Source organism: Eretmochelys imbricata, chromosome 10 (assembly GCF_965152235.1).
Source record: "Eretmochelys imbricata isolate rEreImb1 chromosome 10, rEreImb1.hap1, whole genome shotgun sequence".
NCBI lineage: Eukaryota > Metazoa > Chordata > Testudines > Cheloniidae > Eretmochelys > Eretmochelys imbricata.
In genome coordinates this window covers 31,638,234-31,662,557 of record NC_135581.1, presented here as the reverse complement: position 1 = coordinate 31,662,557, position 24,324 = coordinate 31,638,234, and the positions used below count along the sequence as shown (strand labels likewise).

Below are 24,324 nucleotides of genomic sequence, written 5' to 3'. Positions count from 1 at the left end.
TTCCTGGATTTTGTCAGCCACATCAGACTTTGACTGCCATCCTAACGCTTTCATTTTGAAATCTGTTACTTTGCATAACTCCTTTATAGGGCAAAGACATCTTACCTTGAACAGCTGTTTGCATTGAATCTGCTGTCCTTTCACCACCCATGTTCCTGCACCATACAGCATTGCTGAGTGCACTGTTGTTCTATAAAGTTGGGCTTTCAGTCTCAGAGGCATATGTTTGTTGTGCGCAACACTTGAGATGTTGTTGTTCCAGCACTCCCACTCTGGACTGTCTCTCATTCAAGCTCACTGTCGAGATACCTGAATTGCTCAATTTGGTTTAGTCGTACTTCATTAATCTCCTATATCCAGTTTCCCTGTGGCATCTCTACTGACCCACATGACCCCAATCTTACTCATGTTCATTTTTGTTCCATGCCTGCTTAGTTGGTCATACCACTGGTTTACTATTTTCCCTAAGTCATCTTTTGAGAATGCCCTTACTGCTACATCATCTGCATATAGCAGCTTTTCATCTTTTCCCGTTGTCACCAGTTTTTGAACAGATAGTGTGAACAGCTCAGATTGAACAGACACAATGGAATAGCCTACTGCTTTTCCTGAGTTAATTATGTTCTTTTCAAAGTATATGCATTACATTTTCCTTTAAATGAAAGACCATGTGATACCTTTAATTGCACTCCAGTGAACATAACTCAGTTATAATTAAGCCCTTGAGCTGGGGAAAAAAATCAAATCTGCATTTAGCAGTAAAACTTTTAATTGGAGTATGAGACAAGTTGCCAATAGTTTTATAGATCAGTACATAATGCAATTGCTCCTAAAGTGGAAAGAGGATAGTATTTACTTCATTCGGTTTTAGGAATCCCCACTGTTAGCATTAGCTTTAGCAAGAGATTTGGTGAGGCTGTGAAATAATTATGTATTTGTGGTCACAAATTAGAATAACTTGATTTTTCAAGATTAGATTTGCTTTGTAATTTTATTTACTGATGGGATTACTGCAGAGAGTGTTAAGGTTGTTTAGGTGTCTGAATTCTGCATTTCCATACCTTAACATAATTGGATTTTTTTTTTTAAATTTAGATTTCTCTTGAATTTCCTGGGTTTGTTCATGCTTGTTTTTGAGATAATTACAGCATTCTTGTGATGCTTTCACCCACAGTTACTGGTACGTACTCTCAGCCTGAACTCTATTTTAATATAACTTTGTCTGGGATTTCATCCCCTTTTCAGAAGCAAATGGAGTAGCAAAAATACTTGCATTGTATTGTTCGTTGCCTTCTAACAGGAAGCTGTCTAGTGGGATCAGTCACTTGGCAGAACAAACTTTGCCTGACAAACATATCTCCACTTGCTTCCTCCTAGCCTTCCACTATCCCCCTCTGCCTAAATAACCCAGTTAAAACACATCTCCTCTCCAGAGCGACTTACAAACATTAAATAATCATCACAACTGGTGGAGATTTGTATTAGCTCTTTTGCACAAATGGGAAAACTGAGGTACACAGGCCTCAAGTAACTTTCCCAATGCTATAAGGTAAGGCGTAGTCTACACTTAAAAAGTTTTACCAATGTAGTTATGTCAGTTAGGGAAATGAAATTTTTTTTGGCCAACATAACTGTGCTGGTAAAAGTGCTAATGTAGATGCACTCATATTGGTATAACCTGTACTTAGGGCATGTGATTTTAGGTTTTAATTGATAAAACACTCCCAGTTTATCTTATATCTATATATACAAATCAGTGTTTAATCAATAAATATTGCGAAAAGCCAGAAATGGTTACTCAATTCGTGTTGACTTCACCACTTTCCCATGGCAGTTTGTTTATATAGGTGATGTCCCTGCTTCCTGGCTTGCATCTAAGGGCTTGTGTAGATTGCAGTTTCTAAAACGGACTAATGTTTTGTGCATTAATTGGTCTGTGTAGACCCTTCTGATGCATACTAAAATTTCCCTAATGTGCTTTAACATAGTGTTGTTTGAAGCAATACAGTGTTAAAGTGGACTAGGGTACAAATGCACTACATGCTAAACCAGGGATTCAACTACAAAGATCAAACTAACATAAGTCATTTTTATACATATAATAAAAATTAAAGTAGATCCTATTTATACAAGAATTTTGGGAAGTACCCCAAAAAAATCTTTAGAGTATCAGAGAGAGCGAGCTCTGGAAAAAAAATAAAAAAAATAAAATTTGGGGCATCTACATAAGACGCAAATTGTTAAGACTAAACCCCCACAAATGAAATGAATGAAAATCTGAAAAACAGGAACTCTGTTTATCCTATCTGACATAATCTATACCGGTGTAAGCACTTTTATACCAAATAACTGTATCTACGCTAGGAAAGTTTTTGCCAGTTTACATTGGTATGGTTAAACTGGCAAAATTTTAAGTGTAGAAAAGGCATAAATTTTTGGCGTAGTAGAAATCTGGGAATCAGGAATTCCTTCCCTGCCGTTACCAAGCCGATTCAGCTGGGACAATCGGCATATTCAAGGATTGCTGTGTCAAAAACAGGCTTTTGCACAAGTTGGCTCTCAAACCCTTGTAGCATTAAGCAACTACAGTAGCATGTTCCCTCCAGAGGGAAATCCGCAGCTGTCTGCTGAGCTGAAGAGTCTGATACAGATAAGGCAACACCCTCTCTCTCAGCTTCCCATACTCCTTTACCCTCCACCACAAGGAGCACAGTCCTCTTGTCCCATACCTGCTGCTTCAGTCTTTGGTTCAATAGTGGGAGCTATAAAAACCCATGAGACTGTCCCCAGCTGTTAGGAGCATTCTCCCTATCAAGGGTTTTCCAGTTGTTGGTCTCATGTATGTACCTTTTGTTAATACACCTATTTTAACAGCTCGGAAACTCATTAAAGTAAGACACTGCTGAAGAGTGTACTACCAAGCTCTGCTATAGCAGAGCTTTCTGGTGATGAGGCTACTGTGGCAGGCCCTCCCCTCCTGATTGTAGGAATCAACTCCTATATGCACTCCCTTGTTAGCGTTTCTAGTGAGACTCTCTCACCTTCAGAAATGCATATCCTTCCCTCCCCCACTTCCTGACCAACACCTGCTCCCCTCTGATAACTCCTCCCTTCTCTCTCTCTCTCTCTCTCTCTCGCTTTCCTTTTGTTAAGCACCTACCTACCTGGTACCCCTTCCGTGTATTCTTAGGGGCCCTTCGAGAAGCACTTGGCTTTCCATCCATCCTTTTAGACATCCATCCCATGATTCCACTTCTCCCATTTGTAGGTGTCCCTGGTTTTCTTTGCTGTAACAACTGTAAAGTGGTTGGCAGGAGGCTGAGTTACCTTTCCAGTAGAATCAGAGTTGACATTTTGATTTCAGGTTCGGCTTTTAACATGCATGGTATAAGGCAGCCATGGGATTATCTGGCCAAATTTTCAATTGCACCATCCACCTTTGGAAAAGTACCCTTTATTTTTATTCTTGAGGAAAAACATTTCTATTTGCTCTGTCCACTGGTATCTGGGAGCCAGTGCAGGAGTGTCTGCTCCCATAGTGTATTAATAGCTGCAGTTGAGAGCAGAGTCAGTAAGTGCCTCCTCTGTTCTCTGCATCAAATGGAAGGCTTCACGTTCTTTGTCACACAACCTTTTTCAGCTTACTCATCTTAAGGCTTTGCTTGCTGACTGGTCCTGGGTATGAAATGAGCCAGGGATGGAACTGGCTCTGCCAGTGCTGTGAATCTGGACCGTCTCATGGGGATGTGTGCTTATTTGGGAATAGCAGCAGTTCCATGTGCAAGACCATCCAAAGGGCCTCAAATGTGTATAAAATCCTCAGTGTCCTATGTCTCGTCTTTAACCTCTGAGCTATGTTGCCAGTGCCTCGCAAGTTGACAACGAGGAGGGTTTGTGCCATATGGCGCTGTGTGCAACTTTAAACAACACAGATGGTTTCTTGTAAACACCAGTAATAATCTGCCCTAAGAACCGAAGTTAAGGAATCTCTTCCTCTAAAATCAGTGTTAGTTTTTCTGCAATTTCTAGACCAGAATATGCTAGGTAAGCATTAATTATAAAATATGCACCAGCAATGCCCTTACCATAGGCTTGCTGTTACTCTTGCATGTAGCTATCTCTGCTGTACAGAAGTTTAACCCTTAATAGTCCATCTTCATTTTTAATGTTGTCACTTTTGTGTATCATGTGTTACTTTGCCTGGTTTATTCTTTTGCTGTATTTTTTGTTTTTGTTTTGTGTTTATGCCCATGTTCCCATTTCAGAGAGCAATGTCCTCTAACTGATGAGCAATTGGTTTCAGGGTAAGATCAAACATTCTAAACAATCACATCTGTCTAGAATGGCTTTCTTTTCTCACCATCCTTTAATTGTGCTTTATTTCTGATTTCCATCGTACACTGAACACTGAGTTAATTTGAACTCTCTATTAAATCACAGTGTCCATAGGAAATGTATTGCCAAGGTTTCTTGCTAGATGATTTGAAAAGGTCCTACTAAAGTTTTTGTGCTTCCTGTAGTGTATCGAGTGGGTGGACCCATACTATCCTTTCTCTGGGTATAGGAAAGTACGCAATCCCGCAAGAATCCACGCCTGTGTCAGTGAAGGTGCTGCAATGCCCCCAGAAAGCTCCATGGGAATTGTCTTGGGTCATGTATCACCAAACAAACATTTCATCTTAGTATTAATTACCAAGCCCTAAATCAGTTTCTTTCTGACTAGCAGTTGATCACTTAGAAGTATAGTCCAATGAGTAAAGTTATTTAATACCATGGTAGCCTTACTGTGTGAGCCACTGCATTGTAAGGAAAGATAGCTAGCCATTGGGCTTGTGTCACAAAGTATTTCAAAGAGGGCCCTTTTACATGTGCCCCACTTTGAATTAATGTGTCCTTCCTAATAATCATTTTCAGCTTCCACAATTTTGGTACAAAGAAATGAAAGGAATCAGATTAGCAAAGAGAGAGATGGCTTTGAGGGCAGCTTGAGTGTGTCACAGTGACAAGAAAGTTGTACACACTGGGGAGAGGCGCCTTCTTCCAACCTGGAAGAGAATAATGTCTGGAGGCTGGAAAAGAGTCTGAAGAAGCTGGCTTGGAGTGAGAGGGAATAAATTCCAAGGTCTCCTCACAGACAGCTGCACGTAGAGCAGGAGTGATGCAAAATAGCGTGGCACTCTCTTAGCTCAGATTGCTCCCTCAAGAGCTGCAGCTGTATTGTATGCCGTTGTCTTCTGCCTAGGCCAAACAATAGCAGGGGAAAGCTTTCTCCCTACTCATTTGATCACCTGGCATAAATGCCTCCTGTCAGTAATGGTATAGAATCTCTTCTTGGGCACAGATGGCTGTGTCTGTTTGAGGGTGTCTTCCACTCCACCAAAAGAAAATAAAACTAAAGCAACTGTTGCTATCACTGGTTCAGTTCCACAGGTAGTAGCGGCAGTGGCAGCCAGCAAATGCTAGTGCTCCCAGCCTTAACCGCTCTGTTGTGTACTGCTGATACCACGATGGAGTTGAACTGGTGGTAGCAGTCGTGAGAGATTTCTGGTTTAAAAATTCTAAACCCTAGTCTAGCCAAGGCCTTTGGTTTCCGGGGTTAGATCCTGCTTGTTCTGTGCCCTGGTACAAGAAGGGTTTGCTCCCCTTTAGAAATCACAGGGCGCTACATGGTCGCACAAGTGCTGGATCTGTCATTGCCTAATAGTGGAATCTCATCAGCTTCAGACAAAACTTTTAGGGCTCTGTCAGTTGAAGTACCAATTCCCATTGACTTTAGGCATTTTTACAAACATCAATACAATTCCAAAAATGTTAATATAAATAGTAATTATCATAGTGCCTTGGAGCCCTAGTCCTGGAGCTGTGGTGTTCATACAAACCAGTCCAGGCTGGAATAATAAAAACTGATAAACCCCTCAGTCCACCTTCTCTGTAAAAGGCCAAGGAAATAGATGAGCTATGCAGTGTATCATCACGGTTAACAGTTTGTGTGACTAAGGGGGAGTGGGATCCAGAGTCAAAGACCCCACATTCGCTTGAAGAGGCCCTGCTACAGTACCAGACGCTTCTCCCTGGAACCAGAGGGCTGTGCATCTCAGGTGCTTCAGCTGGTCACATCTGTGGTAGTCTCTCAGAGGGAGAAAGAGGTAGGTAGGCAGACAGTTACAAACCATTGAGGGCTTTATAGATGAGACCAGCTCCTTGACTTCTACCTGGAAGCCAAGCAGAAGCCAGTGCAGATTACAGTGTATTCTGCACCAATTTTACCTTCTGAATGGCCTGGCTGTGTAGCCCCATGTTGAGCATGTTGTTGTAGCCTAATCTTGAAGTGACAAAAGCAAGTATAATGGGTCGGGGCCCCACAGTCAAGACTTTTCTCATCAAGGACAGATAAGAAAAAATGCCCACTCATCAGCACCTAGCCGTTTCTGCTCCCAAATTTGCCATCACTTGTGGCCCAGCCCATTTTAAGATTCTCCCCAGTCCAGTGTGAACCACCTGATTAAAACAGGCTAGTGATGCAGGGGATTTTTCACAAATGGGCACGTGGAGCTGTAACCTTGTTTGTTTTTAACAGAAACTGTTTTCAGGGGAGCTCTTTCTAGTCAGTTTGAGGAAACTTCAGTTTTTTCCTTATTGAATTCATATGTGTAGTTGAACAAATATACACTATTCATGAAATGATGGCTCAGTTGGCTTTGAGGCACCTGGATTAATCCATCTCCTTATGCCCATATCCAGTAGGAAACTGTCTCCTATAAGCTGCAATACTGTCTGTGATGAGCAGTTATGGGGTTTGAAAATGCAGTGCACACTTGCCCCCTCCAGAAGTGCAAGGGCCATCATGCCCCTAGCATACCTAATGTCCAGTAGGGCAAGGGTACTCCCAAATCTCATAGCCTCTATGGCAGCTGCCAAAGCCATTGGGTCAGTGTAGATGTTCAGTATAACCAGGAATATTCTCCATACTAATAAAAGGAAATGCCTAGTGTGCTAATTGAAAGGAAATACAGCTGCCTGTGCATGGGTGAATGTGTATATATTATATGGCTGTAAACTTTTCTCTTAACTCCTTTAATAACTCACCCAGCTAGACCAGAAATCTTTCTTAAATGAGTAGCTTCTTTGCTGACAAGAGATAAAGGGAGTGCAGCACACACCCGTAGTCCGCCTTTTTCTTTAGGTGATACAGTGTTATCTGGAATACTTGCATGGGGAAGGGGGATGGGGGGGACGTGTGTGTGTGTGTGTGTGTGTGCGCGCGCACACACACACACAAGCAGATGTAAGTACAGGAGCTTAAATATCTCAGTTAATGTTGTTAAACTCTCACCAGAAGGTTAGTTTAAATTTCTTCACTTTGGTTGTAGCTGGGCGACTTCGAAGAGGACAGTTGAGGAAAGACTATACAGTGATAAAACAATTAAAGTTTGTACAGTCCATAAATGGGGGGGGAAAAGTTTCCGACATGAAAAATGAAATCTGTTTTACTTTGGTCTGATCTCCTCTGTCTCAGACAACATGGTAATGGATGTGCTATAAGAACCTAAATAGACTGCAATGGTGTAAGATCACCCACAGCACTATCAATGGAGTTGCAGAGGGGTTCCTTCTAATGGCTTTTTATGACAGGGGTTTTCAGACTTTTTCATAATGAGCGTCATGCCTTTACAGTGAGATTCTGTTGTGGACGCTTTCCCACACATTCATGGACCACGTCCTCCACACTAACAGTGCCATTACATTCCTGTGACAACAACAGCAATTGTTTACATAAAGAAGTTTATTAGGAATGAGTGTACTGTATTGTTACTACTTTTAATGCAATTGAGTAGCTGGGATGAGAGCCAGCACCATGTGACCAGCCAGCTCTCTGCAGGCCACCAGACATTTAAGTCTGACTATTGGATTTAGAAGAGATGGGACAGGCAGTGGGAAGATATTTATTAACATCTAACCCCCCCGCCCCCCACTCCCTGCCTCCCCCCCCCCCCACACACACTTGGGTAGTTAAAGATCTTTGTCTGCTTGAGTGAAGGTTATTTTGATACCAAGCTGCTTAATCAGTTCATTAACCTGCAGCTAAATCCAGGCAATGACTAACTTGAGCGGGTTTTATCTTTTTGAAAGCAGATAGCATCTAATCTTTCCCAGAGCATGAAATTTAAATAAGCATGAATCTTCATTCTTTGCCTTTGATGCTTCTCATTTTATTATTCTGGTGATCTGAGCGACATAATCTTACGGAATTATTAATTTTCATAATTGGATGCATTCAAGGTGTTCCAATTTAAAACCCTCTTAAAGCTCACACAAATGAAATAAATCTGTATTTCAGTTTGGGGAATATTTTTAGGGTGTGTTCTTTTGGTAATCGTAGTAACTTGTTTCTACTTTTGAAGGTTTTCAGATGTCATCCTGGCAACAATTTTGGCTACCAAATCAGATATGTGTGGAAAAAAATTTGAGCTGAAGATTGATAATGTCCGTTTTGTTGGCCATCCTACTTTGCTGCAGCATGCGCTCGGGCAGGTACAGTAAGAGAGCTGCTGGGGCACTGGGAAACATTGTTCTCCTGAGAACTGATATGGACAGAACAGCAAAAGATTTATGAAATTTGGAATTCAAAATGTACAGCATTGCTTTGAAACTCTGTTTTATGCCTGTGGTTTTTGGAAACTTTTGTCTTCGCTTATCTTCTGATGTTAATGCCAAATAGGTTGTGTCTACACTGGAAATTTAAAAAAAAACCTTCCAAGTGGCTCAAACACAAGTGCAGCTGAACCAGTGTTAATATTAAATAGAAACCCTTATGAAGATATGACTCCAGTGGACCATATCTGTGCTTACCATTGTGCTAGTTAAATTGGCTTTTTGGCAGGTTTAACTAAACATAATGGTAAAAATTCTGAAAGCCGCCTGAGCCTTGTGAACCCTATAACTCCCGCCAGTGCTAAGGCTGTTTCGTCAGGATATGGTTTAGAACAGGGGTTCTCAATCTTTTTCTTTTTGAGCCCCCTGCCCCCAGCATGGTATAAAAACTCCGTGGCCTACTTGTACTACAATAACTGTTTTCCTGCATATAAAAGCCAGGGCCAGTGTTAGGGGGTAGCAAGCAGGGGAATTGCCTGGGGCCCCATACTACAGGGACCCCTGCAAAGCTCTATTGCGCAGACTTTGGCTTTAGCCCTGTATGGCAGGGCTTCGGCTTTCTGCCGTGGGCCCCAGATAGTCTAAAGCTGGCCCTGCTTGGCAGACCTCCTGAAACTAGCTTGCGGACCCCTAGGGGGCTGCAGACCCCTGGTTGAGAACCACTGGTTTAGAACATTTGTTTTGTTTTTGGCATAGAGGGTGATAAAATTTCCCAGGGTCAGCAAGGCCTTATAGGCACTTCTGAGTTGAGAAGTTAATTCATAAGTGCTGCATGCTGAAATGGAGTAGATGTTCAGCCACATGAGCCATGGAAAGGGCTTTTGCACGAGTTTGGGAAAGGATTTGCACTTTCCCTGTCCCATTCTATGATCTCACTAATAGTGCGTAAAAGTGAATTGGACTCTGGGAATTTCCGTGATCAGCAACGGTCTGTCCATTTCTCAGTGTCATGTTTAAAGCTTGAATTCTCTTTTTGCAAAATCTGAAAGAGGCAAAGGTATTTCCTTGCAATCCCTTTCAATAAAAAGTAAATAAATAAAATTCTAAGTAATAAAGTAGCCACAACATTTCTGGCTTGGATCTCATCAGATTTCATAAGCTGCAGGGGGTTAATATCCAGGACACTACAAGAAGTGGTGTTTGTGACTCACTAGCTGTGGCCCAGAATGCTTTTGTGTCAGAGCAATGTGCTGTTGCAAGATTCTTGTTCAGGTTAGATCCTGGCCTTTTGTGGTTGTTAAAAATCATATGGCAGTCTTTTCACAAGAGTTGAAGTATTTAATCCTGTGTCCCTGGTATGACTCCTGTTTGTTTTATGACATTCTGCCTCTTTAAATGCTCCCTATAGTTTAAATTGGTAAATATACTCTCTTCTGGTTAGAGAACATTGTGAGATCTGATCCAGCTGCTGTTTGAAGTCAGTGGCAGCACTCCCTTTGAGTTTAGTGGGAACAGGTTTCGGCCCTAAGTTTCTAAATGCTTTGAGGCCTCTGAAAGGTGCTTAGAGAAATGTTCCTATGGGAATCTTTCAGTTCCAAGAAAAGGAGGACTTGCGGCACACTTCATGAGCTGTAGCTCACGAAAGCTTATGCTCAAATAAATTTGTTAGTCTCTAAGGTGCCGCAAGTCCTCCTTTTTCTTTTTGCGGATACAGACTAACATGGCTGCTACTCTGAAACCTTTCAGTTCCAAGAAACCAAATAACAAGGCTTGTTATCAAAACTGCAGTGCAAAGTGCCCCCTTTTTCCTCCTGTTAATTAGAATCTCATTTGGTCCTTTAGAAAACAGATGATTTCCTCTTTCCTTGTAGTTTATCTAGTTTTTTAAGAATACTGATAAATGGTCTCATTTGTTTCCCTGAACTGTGTGTTACTTGGGGCCCAAAGTCCATGGGAAGTGAGAGGTTTTCCACCCTTGTGAGGGTTAGGCATAAGCATTATGGAGCTCTCTGGGAGTACAAGCATGTTGCTTGGATCTCCTACTCCATCTTGTGGAGACACTTGGTCAGTGGAATAATCAAGATATAACAGCTCCTAATGTAGGAATTCCACCTGTGTTGTCTGTCTTGATTTTATTTTTTCAAACATCTATATATTTGTTCGTTAAATTGAAAAAGTCTTTTGTTGTGATGAGAATGGTTTTGGGGAAGAGGTTTCCAAAATACCTTATGTAGGAGACAAATCTACTTTTGTTTTAGAACTGTATAGTGTGTGTGTGTGTGTATTTGAATATATGCATTTCTAAAACATATTCTCTTCAGTCCTGACAAGTGGAAATATTAAAAACGCGATATAGTAGAGTACGTTTTGGGACAGGAAGGTCTGGGATTCAGTTCGGTTTATGCCACCTAAAGGCTTTTACTTGTTATAAAAAATTAAATTTATGAAAAATTGATTCAACTATAGGTAGAAATACAGTGAGGAATAAATGTACAAGCAGCCAATGGTAAAATGCAACAGGAAACTAACTTAATAAAACTAGATCTGTTAAATCAAGACCATTTCCATGTACAGCTGAACTCTCAAGAACTTCTCAGGAATCCAGATTTTTAGTAGTTGCATCTATGCTATTTTAAAACTATGTCTGAAGTACTGCCTTCACTCATTAGATTTTTATATATATTTTGCAGGTATCCAAAACTGATCCATCACCAAAGAGAGAGATGCCCACCATGATTCTCTTTAATGTTGTATTTGCTTTAAGGGTAAGGGCTGTTTTTACCAAAGAATGGATTCTGTATTGTTTTATAAGGACTGTTGGTTCAGATGCCAGTAACTTTTCAGTAACACATGTTCACTGTCTTCTTTCACTATAAACCAAACTTTTAAAATTTGAAATATGTAAAAACAGTACTGCATATGACACTAAAGATGCACAGTTTAAAATAAAGGAAGATCATGCAATCCTAGAAGTCAAAAGATGGAAGAGCCCTGTCAGCTTTTGCAGCCAATCTCTCGGGCCAGGGAATGATTGTTTCCGACAGGACATTTTCTGTCATTCTTTTGCAGATAAATGCAAAGGTTGAGGTCCTACTTCATAGTTGAGATAAGCCTTATTGCACATCCTGTATATTTTATGGTATACATTTAATAACATAGACAGGAATCTTAAAGTATCCCTTTAACAAGAAACACAAGAATACAAAAGACTATGTAGGTGCAGCAAGGCCAACGCAATATTGCTGTAGAAACTGCAACTGTTACATATCCTGACTTTTAAGATGTTGTACAATTGTAATCTTGCATTATTGTTTACCTATTGATGATGTATAGACAAGAGAAAAGTTTCCTGCCTCAAAGAATTGAGCACTGTTATATTATTTAAAAGAGTAGCCCTAGATCCTACTGCTGGAGACACAGGTATGTTTCTTCTGAGCACAGTATTGCTGCCTCTGAAATGTGGCGTCATTAATGCATTTACTGTTTATTGATAGGCGTTTCTGTAGTCCTCATTACCATGGTATCTGAGTGCTTCACAGTATTGAAAATACATCAAATACATGTGCACTTAAAGAGCCACACTGGTTTCTTTATGCAGGCAGCAAGGGAGTGGACTGGGGATCCACTTGTTAGCAGGTCAAGAGAGGGTGGGATGCTCCTTTCAATCCAGGGGGCAGGGGTCTTAACGGATGCACAGGGGCCTACTCTGTGCTTGTGTGCTGTGAAGTTCTCAGTGTACTTGGTGTGCTTGGAAATTTTGTGTGTATGTGTGTGTGTGTATATATATATAGAGAGAGAGAGAGAGAGAAAAAACTAGTGATTTCTCAGTAAAAAGCATACTTTGTCAGGGAGTTGAGGGAATGAAGGGGCTAGAGGTGTGGCCAGGCCACAGGTGTGCTCAGCTTCAGTTCAGGACCTAGGTACCTATAGAATACACAATAAACAACTTGCACTTGTATGTAGACCAGCTCTCCAGAAATGTGTGCTCTCAGATTTAATAACACTCCCTCCTCGGCATACTCAGGATGCGGTTTTTAAACATCCATAATGAATTTCCAGATGACCTTTTCTAAACACCACCGTGAACACACTCCTCACTAAACTACGGATAGGTGAGCTTCCAAAGCTCAGTATTTTTGAATAATCAGTCTCTCTTATGTTAAGCAGGCAGTCTGTTTGTAATAAATAATGATTAGCAGGAAGTGTAGCTATTATATTTTGCAGTGAAAATTTTCCCCCATACACACAGAACTCAAAAATAGCTGAAGAGACTGTCCTCAGAGTAGAACCAATAATAAAAAACAACCCATCAGGCATAGTCCAAGCATGGAAATTTCCAGCCCATGAGGATAATTTTTCAAAATTTAGGAGTGAGTGGAAACTGAGATATGAAAACTGTTTTGCAATCTTAAGTATAGTATATACTGAGTAATTCAAATTCTGAAGCAAAAACAAAGCAAAATTTCCTTGCCTCTGTCATTTACAGTGACTACTATGTGACAATTAGCAAATACACTTAGAAATTGAGGGATAATTAATGCACCTATTCCAAGAATCAAAGCTTATGAAGAATCAAGTTTAGGCTTATATTTTTAGATGGAAATGGGACTTGAGTCCCCTTTCTGTCCCAAACATAGCTTTCTGAAATTAGGTTGTGTGTCCTTTGCTGCATCAGAGGTTTGTGGTTTCATCTGAACCTGGCCTTTTGCTGAAAGTGTTGTTTGGTTTGGTGACCAAAATGCGTTCTTGCCCTTCTTGTCATATTCAGGAGAAATTCTAGGTATGGGGGAGAAGGGCCTTGAATTTCTGTAGGGAAATTACTAGCCCTCTTATAAGTTCTTCTGTAGTGACATTTCTGAACAGCATTCTTTGGAGTCCCAAGTCATGCTGCAGGATTTTCGAGAGAAGGACTCCGGTCCACATATTTAAGGCTATTTCCTTGAACCTGATAACATCTTAGAAGTGGCATCTTTCTATTCGTGTGAGCCAGGGGAAGGAAGGCACCAGGCAGCTGTTGGGTCTCGAGTTCAAAGTGACAGGTAGTGTGTAGAGTTATTAGGCTATAGACTTGTACTGAGTCTCTCATAAGTCACACAACGTTTTTTGTCTTTCTCTTCTGGTCAAGCCTGCTGTATTGTACTTATTTACATAGTGGGGCCCATATTTAGCCCAACGATTCTGGGAGTAGGTTTGCTCAGAACCACTCATTCTGATTTTAACATTGCTGTAGAATCGCTTTCGTGTTTAGAGAAGCCTGATTTCAGCCACTTTGATGGCATAAAAGCTGCCATATGTGAGATCAGCATTTGATTTCCCAGCTCTGGCTTTCCCTTTCCACTCCATAAGCCTGAGTGTTGTAGAGGTAGCACTGTGCGTGCGTGTGTGTATAGAATCCATGAATATGAGCTAAGAAGCTTTCTGGGAAGGATTAAGGGAGTTATACCTGAGGGAAATAAGCCTTTGTAAAGCAATTAGTTGTGATATGGCTTCTGTTTGGGACTATGGAGTTCATGTCCTGACCCTGGTGGCCAAAAGCAGAAATGGAGAAGAGCCTCCTACTCCTCCTCCTTCCCCCCCAGTTGTTAAGAGTGCTGTCAGTGAAACAAAGGTTTTTCTGTTATACTAATGTGTCCTTTGCTGTTGGCTTTTTTGTGATGACTAAGTTCTCCCTCACGAGGGGGACAGAGTTTTCTGCTTGAGTTTCACAGAGTTAATAGAGAGATGGAATTACCCAGAATTCAATTCAGAAAATCTAAAACATATAAACATCATTCTGAATCTGGCTTACGTTGAAAACATTGCGTATTCATTCACATGCTCTATGCGACAACTTGGTGATTTGCCATGAAACCATCAACTTTGGTGTAGCTTGTATTTCTCTAGAACCTAGAGAATGGCCCTCGTACAGGGAACAAAAGCAGAAATTCTGGCTTTGTAATTCAGTTGGAATTTACTTTGCCATCTTTTTAAGCAGCACTGCATTGTATTTACCAAAATGACCTTCTCTTCGTAGAGAACTGTCTGTGGAACATACTACATGTAAGGCAAATGGAATTTTGCTAACAGAGTTACTGCTGCAGATGACTTCTCAAAGTTGTGGGTGGAGGTACTCTAAGATAAAGGGGAGAGTCCATCTGCAGCAGACAGACAGAACAGGCTAAGACCCAAATGTTATAATCAGGGATTCTGCTGTGCTAAGTTTCAGCCCTACCAACGTGTTGTGACTCAGCAAAAATGTTGGCCTGCAAAAATGTTGACTCATGCTTTTCTAGTTTAGATGTGAGGTTATCTGCTGCCTGAAGCTTAAATTCCTTTAAATGTCTTAACAGACATAGAGCAGCTGCTTACTGCACCCTTCCTGGCTTAGAACCAGTGAGCCCCACCTTATCAGCTGTCTGTGGCCGATAGGCTTTGCAGCACTTTCATTCTAGAGGGACACCTACAAATGGAATGTTTTAAATAAGTAATATTTGTTAGAAGTGTGTAAACCTAAATCAAATTCCATTTTCTTTGGGATTAAAAGTGCCATAGCACCTTTTTAGTTCTCTAGTGATTAGCATAAAATGTTGTTGAAAATTTTAATGCCAAAAGCCTAGTCATAATGTCTGAATATTGGGGCATGTGTTTTCACTATGTAGCTCTACCTAAAGTCAGAGTATTTGCATGATTATTTGTCCCTATTCCTGTGTATGACCAGGCTTTGATTCAGGTGAAGAAAATTTAAAATAATGGTGACTGTGTGATTTGCAGTCAGTGTAAATAAGCTTCCTAAGGTTTGACTAAAATGGGTAAAACAAACACCAGTGCTCCAGTATAGAGAGATTGGCTTGTGGTAAAAGCTGTGTCATCCTTGTATTTCCAGAGCTTTTGTATTAGAATTTATTGATATTTTTAATTTTTTCAGTAGTGTGAAGTTTCCCTCTAATGCTCTGAAGGTCTGTTCTGTAATCTTTCTTTTAGTAAATGGTCCAATAACAAATGGGAAGATGCACAAGTAAAATGAGTAATCATGCCATAGGTTATGTTTGTTTTGTACACGCCAACTTGGAGATCCCTCCTCATCATTTTCATGACTACTTCTTGGCCTAGTTATGTATGTTTGACTTGCTGTAGTTACGGATCTCTGCCCTCCTGCTTTACTACTGTGTGAGTCAGAGAAATCTCCTTTGTCTTGACAATTGCCCCGGAGGCTGACCTCCAACCTAACTATTAAAGATAATTCATGATCTTTAATGAAAATTATTAAAAATAACTTGTCCAGCAGTGCAACACTCATGTTGCATCTAGTTTCATGTGTTTGGCAGCTACTGAATTATTGACCAGGTCTGTTCTTCTATTGCCTGTAGGCGAACGCAGATCCATCAGTGATCAACTGTTTACACAATCTCTCTCGTCGAATTGCCATAGTTCTACAGCATGAGGAGCGTCGTTGCCAGTACCTGACCAGAGAGGCCAAGTTGATCCTAGCCATTCAGGATGAAGTGTCTGCCATGTCAGAAAGTGAGTTCTGAACTCAGGGTAATGGGGAGCTTATTTACCAAAGGGTACTTTCGACATGGGATAGTCAGTCAGTTACTGGCCAATTTAATGAATAATCCACTTAAATGCAGATTACCATGGTTTGAGAATGTTAGTGTTGTACATACGTGTAGTAACAGTGAGGCAGTAGCAGGAATCCTGGGAGCTGGGTAACAAAGTGACTTAGTGAGCAAACCTTTCACATCTTGTTAACCGTAACAAGTCACCAGGACCAGATGGCATTCACCCAAGAGTTCTGAAAGAACTTGGATGTGAAATTGCAGAACTATTAACTATGGTTTGTAACCTGTCCTTTAAATCAGCTACTGTACTCAGTGACTGGAAGATAGCTAATGTAACATCAATATTTAAGAAGGGCTCTAGAGGTGATCCTGGCAATTACAGACTGGTAAGTCTAATGTCAGTACCTGGCAAATTAGTTGAAACAATAGTAAAGAATAAAATTGTCAGACACATAGAAGAAGACAAATTGTTGCGCAAAAGTCAGCATGGTTTCTGTAAAGGGAGATCATGTCTTACTAATCCTATTGGAATTCTTTGACGGGGGTCAACAAACACGTGGACAAGGGAGAATTAGTGGACATAGTGTACTTAGATTTCCAGAAAGCCTTTGACAAGGTCCCTCACCAAAGGCTCTAACGTAAATTGAGTTGTTATGGGATAAGAGGGAAGATTCTTTCATGGATTGAGAACTGGTTAAAAGACAGGGAACAAAGGGTAGGAATAAATGGTAAATGTTCAAAATGTAGAGGGGTAACTAGTGGTGATCCCCAAGGGTCAGTCCTAGGAACAATCCTATTCAACTTATTCATAAATGATCTGGAGAAAGGGGTAAACAGCGAGGTGGCAAAGTTTGCAGATGATACTAAACTGCTCAAGATAGTTAAGACCAAAGCAGACTGTGAAGAACTTCAGAAAGATCTCACAAAACTAAGGAATTGGACAACAAAATGGCAAATGAAATTTAATGTGGATAAATGTAAAGTAATGCATATTGGAAAAAATAACCCCAACTATACATATAATATGATGGGGGCCTAATTTAGCTACAGCTAATCAGGAGAAAGATCTTGGAGTCATCGTGAATAGTTCTCTGAAGACGTCCACGCAGTGTGCAGCAGCAGTCAAAAAAGCAAACGGGAATTTAGGAATCATTAAAAAAGGGATAGAGAATAAGACAGAGAATATATTATTGCCCTTATATAAATCCATGGTACGCCCACATCTTGAATACTGTGTACAGATGTGGTCCCCTCCTCTCAAAAAAGATATACTGGTATTAGAAAAGATTCAGAAAAGGGCAACTAAAATGATTAGGGATTTGGAACGGGTCTCATATGAGGAGAGATTAAAGAGGCTAGGACTTCTCAGCTTGGAAAAGAGGAGACTAAAGGGGGATATGATAGAGGTCTATAAAATCATGAGTGGTGTGGAGAAAGTGAATAAGGAAAAGTTTATTTACTAGTTCCCATAATATAAGAACTAGGGGCCACCAAATGAAGTTAATGGGTAGCAGGTTTAAAACAAATAAAAGGAAGTTCTTCTTCACTCAGCGCACAGTCAACCTGTGGAACTCCTTGCCTGAGGAGGTTGTGGCGGCTAGGACTATAACAGGGTTTAAAAGAGAACTGGATAAATTCATGGAGGTTAAATCCATTCATGGCTATTAGCCAGGATGGGTAAGGAATGGTGTCCCCAGCCTCTGTTTGTCAGAGGGTGGAGATGGATGGCAAGAGAGCGATCACTTGATCATTGCCTGTTAGGTGCACTCCCTCTGGGACACCTGGCAATGGTCACTGTCAGTAGACAGAATACTGGGCTGGATGGATCTTTGGTCTGACCCAGTATGGCAATTCTTATGTTCTTAACTGGAGCCTTGAGTTTCCAACGTGACTGGGGGTCATGGGCAAAATCAGGCTCTTGTCTTAATCCGTTTTTGTACATGTATAAAAGCTGTCTCTTTACTGCTTGGCATAACTTCCAGGTTCTGCTTGAGAGAAGTTACTTGGAATGTAATTGCCAGATTATAGTGCATTTAAACAAAGGAGCAAGAAAGAATGAGACTAGTTCCAGTTTTGGAATGGAGTTGTTTAAAAAAGGAATACTGCAACAGTGTAAAATGTTATCCTTTAGAGTTTACATAATTTATTACAATAATTGGGTCCCATTGTTAAAGCCAAACAATGAATGGGGCAAATCTTTGAGAGAGGCGCTTTCATTTTTGGAGGGTGGTGCTATGCTTGAAGTCACTACAATACTATATGCCAGTTACTAACCCAGCAGCCAATGAAACCCTGCTCCTGAGCTGTGGTGGTATGTGCCCAAGTGTGTATTTCCACAAAGTAGGGGTTATACTGGAGAACCCACACAGACCATTTGCTATAACAGTCTTTCTGATTCTCACTATGATTCAATCAGAGAGACAAGGTGGATGAGGGAATATCTTTTATTGGACAAACTTCTGTTGGTCAGAGGCAAGCTTTCAAGCTTACACAGAGCTCTTTTTTTTTTTTTTAAAGCTATTCCCTCACCCATCTTGTCTCTCTAATATCCTGGGACTGACATGGCTAGAACAATGGTGCTTACAGTGTATGATTCAGTTGGACAAATGGACCTTCTCAGGCCTTATCTCTACTTTTCCCTTCCCCTTATAGTCCCTGAGGTGACCTACTCTAATCTCAAGCCCTTGAGGTGCTATCATGGTTCTTTTTTCTCTGTAATTCCTGTTAAAGACTCCCATGTGTATCCGAGCTTTGAAAGAGCTCTCTTACTGCAGAATTTCTTGTGCTTGTCATTTTGTTTTGTTCATTTGTTTTTTAAGAAAACAAAACCCAAACCCTTTTGTGTGTTAAAGGAAGATGTTTATCACTCTTTTCTGAATTATTGCCATGTTGTGGCATGTAGTTATAAACTCACTATAAAATGTCACTGAAAATGTTAATGCTGAAAGCCCAATCATAATGCAGCAAGGTCTCAGTATTGGAGCATGTGTCTGCACTATGTGGCTTTGCCTACAGTCAGAGCTTGTGCATGATTCTTTGTCATGATTCCTGTGCAAGGTGACGTTCGGAGTCAGGTGAAGAGAATTAAAATCTGGTGGTGGCTGCATGAACTTCAGCCAAAGTAAGCAATCATGGTTGACATAGTTGGTAAAGCCTCTAATGCACACTGACCCGCCTGTCAGAGCCCACAGCTGGTGTTTGCAAAGGAGCTTTAGGTTTAATCTGATATTTTTGAAACTCAAAACAGTGAAAACTGCAGTTTGCAGGAGACTAAAGTATTCACCTGAGACAGCTCTTCTGGTATCCCCAAATATCTCGATGTAGCTGTTCTTTTGCCTTTCTCATGCTTTTGAGTATAAACAAAGGGCACTCCATGAATAGGGCCAGTTTGAATGGGGTTCTGTGGCTTTTCTCATTCAGACTGCCTTTGACTCCACTTTGCCTTATCTCTGAGATCACCTGTGTTACATAGAGATCCCCACTCTACAAGTGAAGTAGCTCAGTTGCTTTTGTGACTAGCTCTGCTCCTGTCATTCACTAGGGAAGGAGTATGAGTGATACAGATGTGCCTTCTGGTGCATTTGCTATCCAGATGTGGGAAAGCCCTCGGGTAATCAAATCCAGGTTTCCCATTCTGTGACCCTGTATGCCAAGCCCTCTGGCCATCCTCAAGAGGGATCTTTCTATTTCGCATGTAGAGTTTCCATGACTAGTGTAGATAGTAACATGGCATTGTTTCAACCTGTTATGAAGATGTCCCCCTTTTTAAGGTCACTCAGTAAAATTTTCAAAAGAACCTATGTCTCACTTTCAAAAGTGACTTAGACACTTAGGAGCCTGTGGTCTCATTGAAAGTCAGTGGGACCTATGCACTTTTGAAAGCGTTACTTGCTGTGTTGTAACCTAAGAATCCCAATTCTGTTGAGAGTGAGCCAGTTGCATGAGCTGTTACAGTTAGAGTATGGAGTGAATTTCTGGAGCTTTACTAATAAATCAGCATTAACCTCTTAAGTGTGTATGTGCCTTGCTTTACTTTCACAGGGGTACAACATGTATTGTCTTGCTACAAGCATTAAAAACTAAAACTTAGAAGTAAAAACAAAGAAGTAGTTGCTCCTCAGATTAGTGAAGATGCCCATATTGCATAAAGTTGGGATTCAAAAAGACGTTCTTATTACTTTTGTTTAATTGAAAAACAACAACTGTGAAAGGTGAATGTGGATTAAACGGACTTGAATCTGTCACTGTCTAATCTGTCCACAGAATCTGCTATTACAATTGTGCAAAATTCAGTTGACCGTCTGAAAGCAAGGTTTCTCTGCTTTGAAAACAGTTGAATGGTTTTTTGTTTTAATCTTCCCATAGCAGCAGAAGGTCCGCAATCACCTTTCCATCACATTCTGCCCAAGTGCAAGCTGGCCAGAGACCTCAAGGAGGCTTATGACAGGTAAGAGTCCTTCTGATAGCCCATGCTATTCTGCTTCTTGGTGAAAAGTCTTTGACCTGTATATTATCACTAACTCATCTGATTTTATGTGTCTCTTCCCATTAGTGATTTTCGGATCACTGGAGACACCAGTTCAGAGAGGAGGTTTGCCTTTATTTTTGTATTGTGTTTGAGTCCGTCTCATCCCAGGCAGTGAACATGAACAAGTATAGAGCCCAAAAAGTGAGTGATCCTTTGGGCTTTGAAGTTAAACCAGGTGGAGATTTGTAGCAATATGGAGTTTAGCTGTCGGAGTAAATCAGAAACATTATGGAGACCAAGTTGCTGTCTTGGTCTCTCCAGTGGGATATCCCAGGGATTTATCTTCTATGAGGCTTGATAGGAGTCTTTGTCATGGCTACAAGAACTGTGCTACTCTTCCCTGGCTGGCAAGAGGCCTAATGACAACTTATTTGCAAAGCAGCATTTTGGGCAGCAGCTCTCCCAGCAAGCACCCAAAACATACAATTTTATGCAGTGCCCCATGTAACATAGTTGGCAGTTCCACAGGTTGCCCCCACCTCACTTGGTTACACTGTGCGCGCATGAAAGCCTGAATGAGCGAGGCCTTTGTCTTTCTGCTCTGACAGTTATGGCATTGCTAACCCCTTAATGCGGAGCAAAGGGCTGGATTTGGTGCACTAGCATGTGTTGGTGACAATAGCTACCACAGCAGGGGGAGAAGAGAACCCTGAACCAGGGGCCTTGGCAGATAAGTAGAGCAAGAAGGTTGACTCAGTGTTTCGGGGCCAGGCTTCAATTCCTTGCTCTGCCACAGGCTCCCTGGGTGACTTTGGTTAAGTCACTTAATCTCTATGGACCTAAAGTTCTCCATCTTCAGAAAGGGGTAGTAGCACTTTCCTACCTCACAGGATTGTTGTGAGGATAAATATGTTGAAGACCCATGATTAAATACTACTGTAATGGGGGCCAGAGAAGCATTTTAGATAGGAATGGATTGTCAAAAATCTTCTATATTAATGGCTTTTGAACTTAAACTTCTGGAAGAAATTCAGGCCCCTTTGAAAGAAGCTGCAGAATCTGGATTTGGTGTGAATCCTGTAAAACATACTCTGAGTTTTATTTGAAAACATTTTTCCTGGCCTGGATTTTGAATATCCAATTCTCACTCACTTCTTGTTTTTCTGCCTTCCTTCTGAATTATTTATTTGTGACTCACTAAGGTTGCCACTGAATGATAGACTATGGGGACTGCCCAGTAATACAGTGACATCTAGTGGCTGAGAACAATGACTGAGAGAATTTTGAATCTAGGACCAAAACTCATGGTAAGGACGGATAATACATAGCAGCGGTGCCAACACAATTTTCCCAGTGTACTAGCAGCTGCCATCCATTGAGATAGACGTGTTCTGGGACAGGGACTATCTGGGGGAAGTAGGTCCCCTCCTCCCCCCAGCCCTAATCCATGCTGTAGTGGAAACTTCTGCGACATTATCTCACCTTGACATGGAGCATTGCTCAATGGAATCTTGTCTTTAATTATTTTACCTAGCTTATTTCTGATTTGAAGGCATTACTAGAGTCTATCCCAGTTAAAGCTGGAATGAACTTGTTTGATAGTTTCCTCACCAAGTGCTGTTTGCTTTATATCTTTAGAGTCTGCTTTTATGGCATTGTATCAGCATCACTGTACAATTACAGTTGTTTACAACATTATATGCTTTGTATCTCTTTGATTAGTCTGAGGTGGGCAAAGCAATTAAATAGTTATAAATCTTGATAGTAGCCAATTATTGTCTTAATTGTGTATGAATTTCTGGCAGTTTACCTCCTGGGAAGCAGCATGGTGCAGTAGATAGGGCACATGGAGTTGTGAACCAGGTTCTATTTCTGGTTCTGCCAGTGGCTCACTTGGGCAAGTCAGAAACATCCACTGATTTTTTGGATGCCCAATTTGAAACATCTTGGACCTGATTTTCAGCAGTGCCAAACCTGAGTTGACTTTAATTGGAGCTGTGGTGCTGTAACTGAGGGGGATGCAATTGTTTCAAAGTATTTTCCTACAAGGTGCTCCCCACTAGATGGCACTGGAGTATTTCAAGTCAGATCTGACATATCCGTAGTGCTTCATTCTGTGTCATGAGATGTATAAAAATCTGAACCTTTTGTCACAGCTCAAAATGCATTGAATGCTCCTATCTTTTTTAATTGCGGTATAAATTAGGTGGGCTGTCATGATTACAGGTAGTTATAGCATTAGTTCCCATGATCTCCTAATGACTGTAGAAGAGAACCTCAAAGCAGGGGTTTTTAATGATTAGTTCAAAAGATTTTAATGCGTTTGGGATCCTCAGACATTTTTCACACAACTCTGCCTACAACGTGAACAAAAAGCTATGGCTTGAAGGCCAAAATATCTCCGCTACAGCTCACTTCTAAGCTGCAAACATGCACTCATCATAAAACCTAAACTCTCCCACTAGTCCAAATTTAGGTAACCGAACAGACTGTTTGCCATAGTTTAAACTACAGCTGCAGAGAAGCTTTGTTAGGTTTACACCAGCCCACCACTTAATATTTTCTTCTTCAAGACCTCTGTCTGTTTTAGTGGGGCTCTACTGTTTCCATCCCTTTCCAGATAGGTTTTTCATACAAGAGCAACCACACACTTTCAGGCTGACTGATTTCTTTTAGGGGAAGGCTGACAACCAAAGAAAGAATGAACAAAAATAGAGAAAATCTTCATGAGGGTGTTGTCTCTCTGTTAACATTTTGTTTCAACTTTGTCTCTCAAAATGTCAGATGTCCCCACAATATAGGCAGGCTTTGTAGAAATTTCTAAGGTGAAATACAGAGCAAAAGTGATACGTACACCACAAAAGGTTTTGAGACAGTGGGCTTGTCTAGATGGCTAGTTTAAGTGTGTGGCAGGTTGGAGTGTTTCAAAGCAGAGTAGATCAGCACACTCTAGGGAATTTTTAGTGCACAGTAGCAAGGTCCACGTGGCCAGTTAGTGCGTGACTTGCTAGTATGTTGTAGATTTACAGCCCACCTTGCAGTGCACTGACTAGTCATCTGGACAAGCCCAGAGACTACTTATACACAAACTGGTCTCCATGGCTCAATAGAAGAGGCTACTAAGAGGTCAAAATAATTACAACATCACCACGTGAATAAGGCTGATGTACTGACACAATAACAGCCATAGTGCATGGCAATGCTTGGTCCAAAAGCCATAAATAACAGATAACAAGTAGTGTACATGCAAAAAGGGGTTCATCTTATTCAATGCTCCAAATGGCTACTGCTTTGTATTTCAAAGAGCAGGCTACCAACACAAGACTATAATCCGCTTCCTAGGATACATTTTGAATAGCATCTAATAAACATGTCTATAGGACACTCTACTTGTAGATGAAGTGGTGTAAAAAGGTGAGTAGATATAATTATCTGTATCTTGCATATGGAGAAACAGGCGCAGAAGTTAAGGCCAAAATTTTCATAAGTATCTACAAATTTTGGATACCCAGTTTGGGACATCTCAGATCTGATATTCCACAAGTGCTGAGTGTCTGTGTTGAATTTAATTGGAACTGTGGTGCTCATCACCTCTGAAAATCATGTTCAGGGCATCATAGTGGACAACCAAAATTAGTGGACACCTTACTCTTGCACTTACAACTATTACTCATTCACTTTAATGTAGATAATTGAATACATTGAATTTTGGATTCAGATGTT

General features: G+C 40.9%; 1 protein-coding gene across 9 annotated transcripts in view; it reads left to right on the top strand.

The window, feature by feature from the left end:
* NPRL3 (NPR3 like, GATOR1 complex subunit) overlaps positions 1 to 24,324 on the top strand; it is a 92,629-nt gene that overhangs the window by 11,756 nt on the left and 56,549 nt on the right. For 4 of the 9 annotated variants that reach the window (XM_077828492.1, XM_077828487.1, XM_077828489.1 and 1 more), the window contains 4 exons: positions 8,403 to 8,532; positions 11,283 to 11,357; positions 15,939 to 16,092; positions 20,499 to 20,580. In XM_077828492.1, coding sequence (XP_077684618.1) covers positions 8,403 to 8,532; positions 11,283 to 11,357; positions 15,939 to 16,092; positions 20,499 to 20,580 — 441 coding nt within the window. Of the gene's footprint in view, positions 1 to 1,099; positions 1,181 to 8,402; positions 8,533 to 11,282; positions 11,358 to 15,147; positions 15,302 to 15,528; positions 15,739 to 15,938; positions 16,093 to 20,498; positions 20,581 to 24,324 lie in introns of those variants that run through there. The other 5 variants (XM_077828493.1, XM_077828488.1, XM_077828491.1 and 2 more) reach the window with 4 other exon arrangements.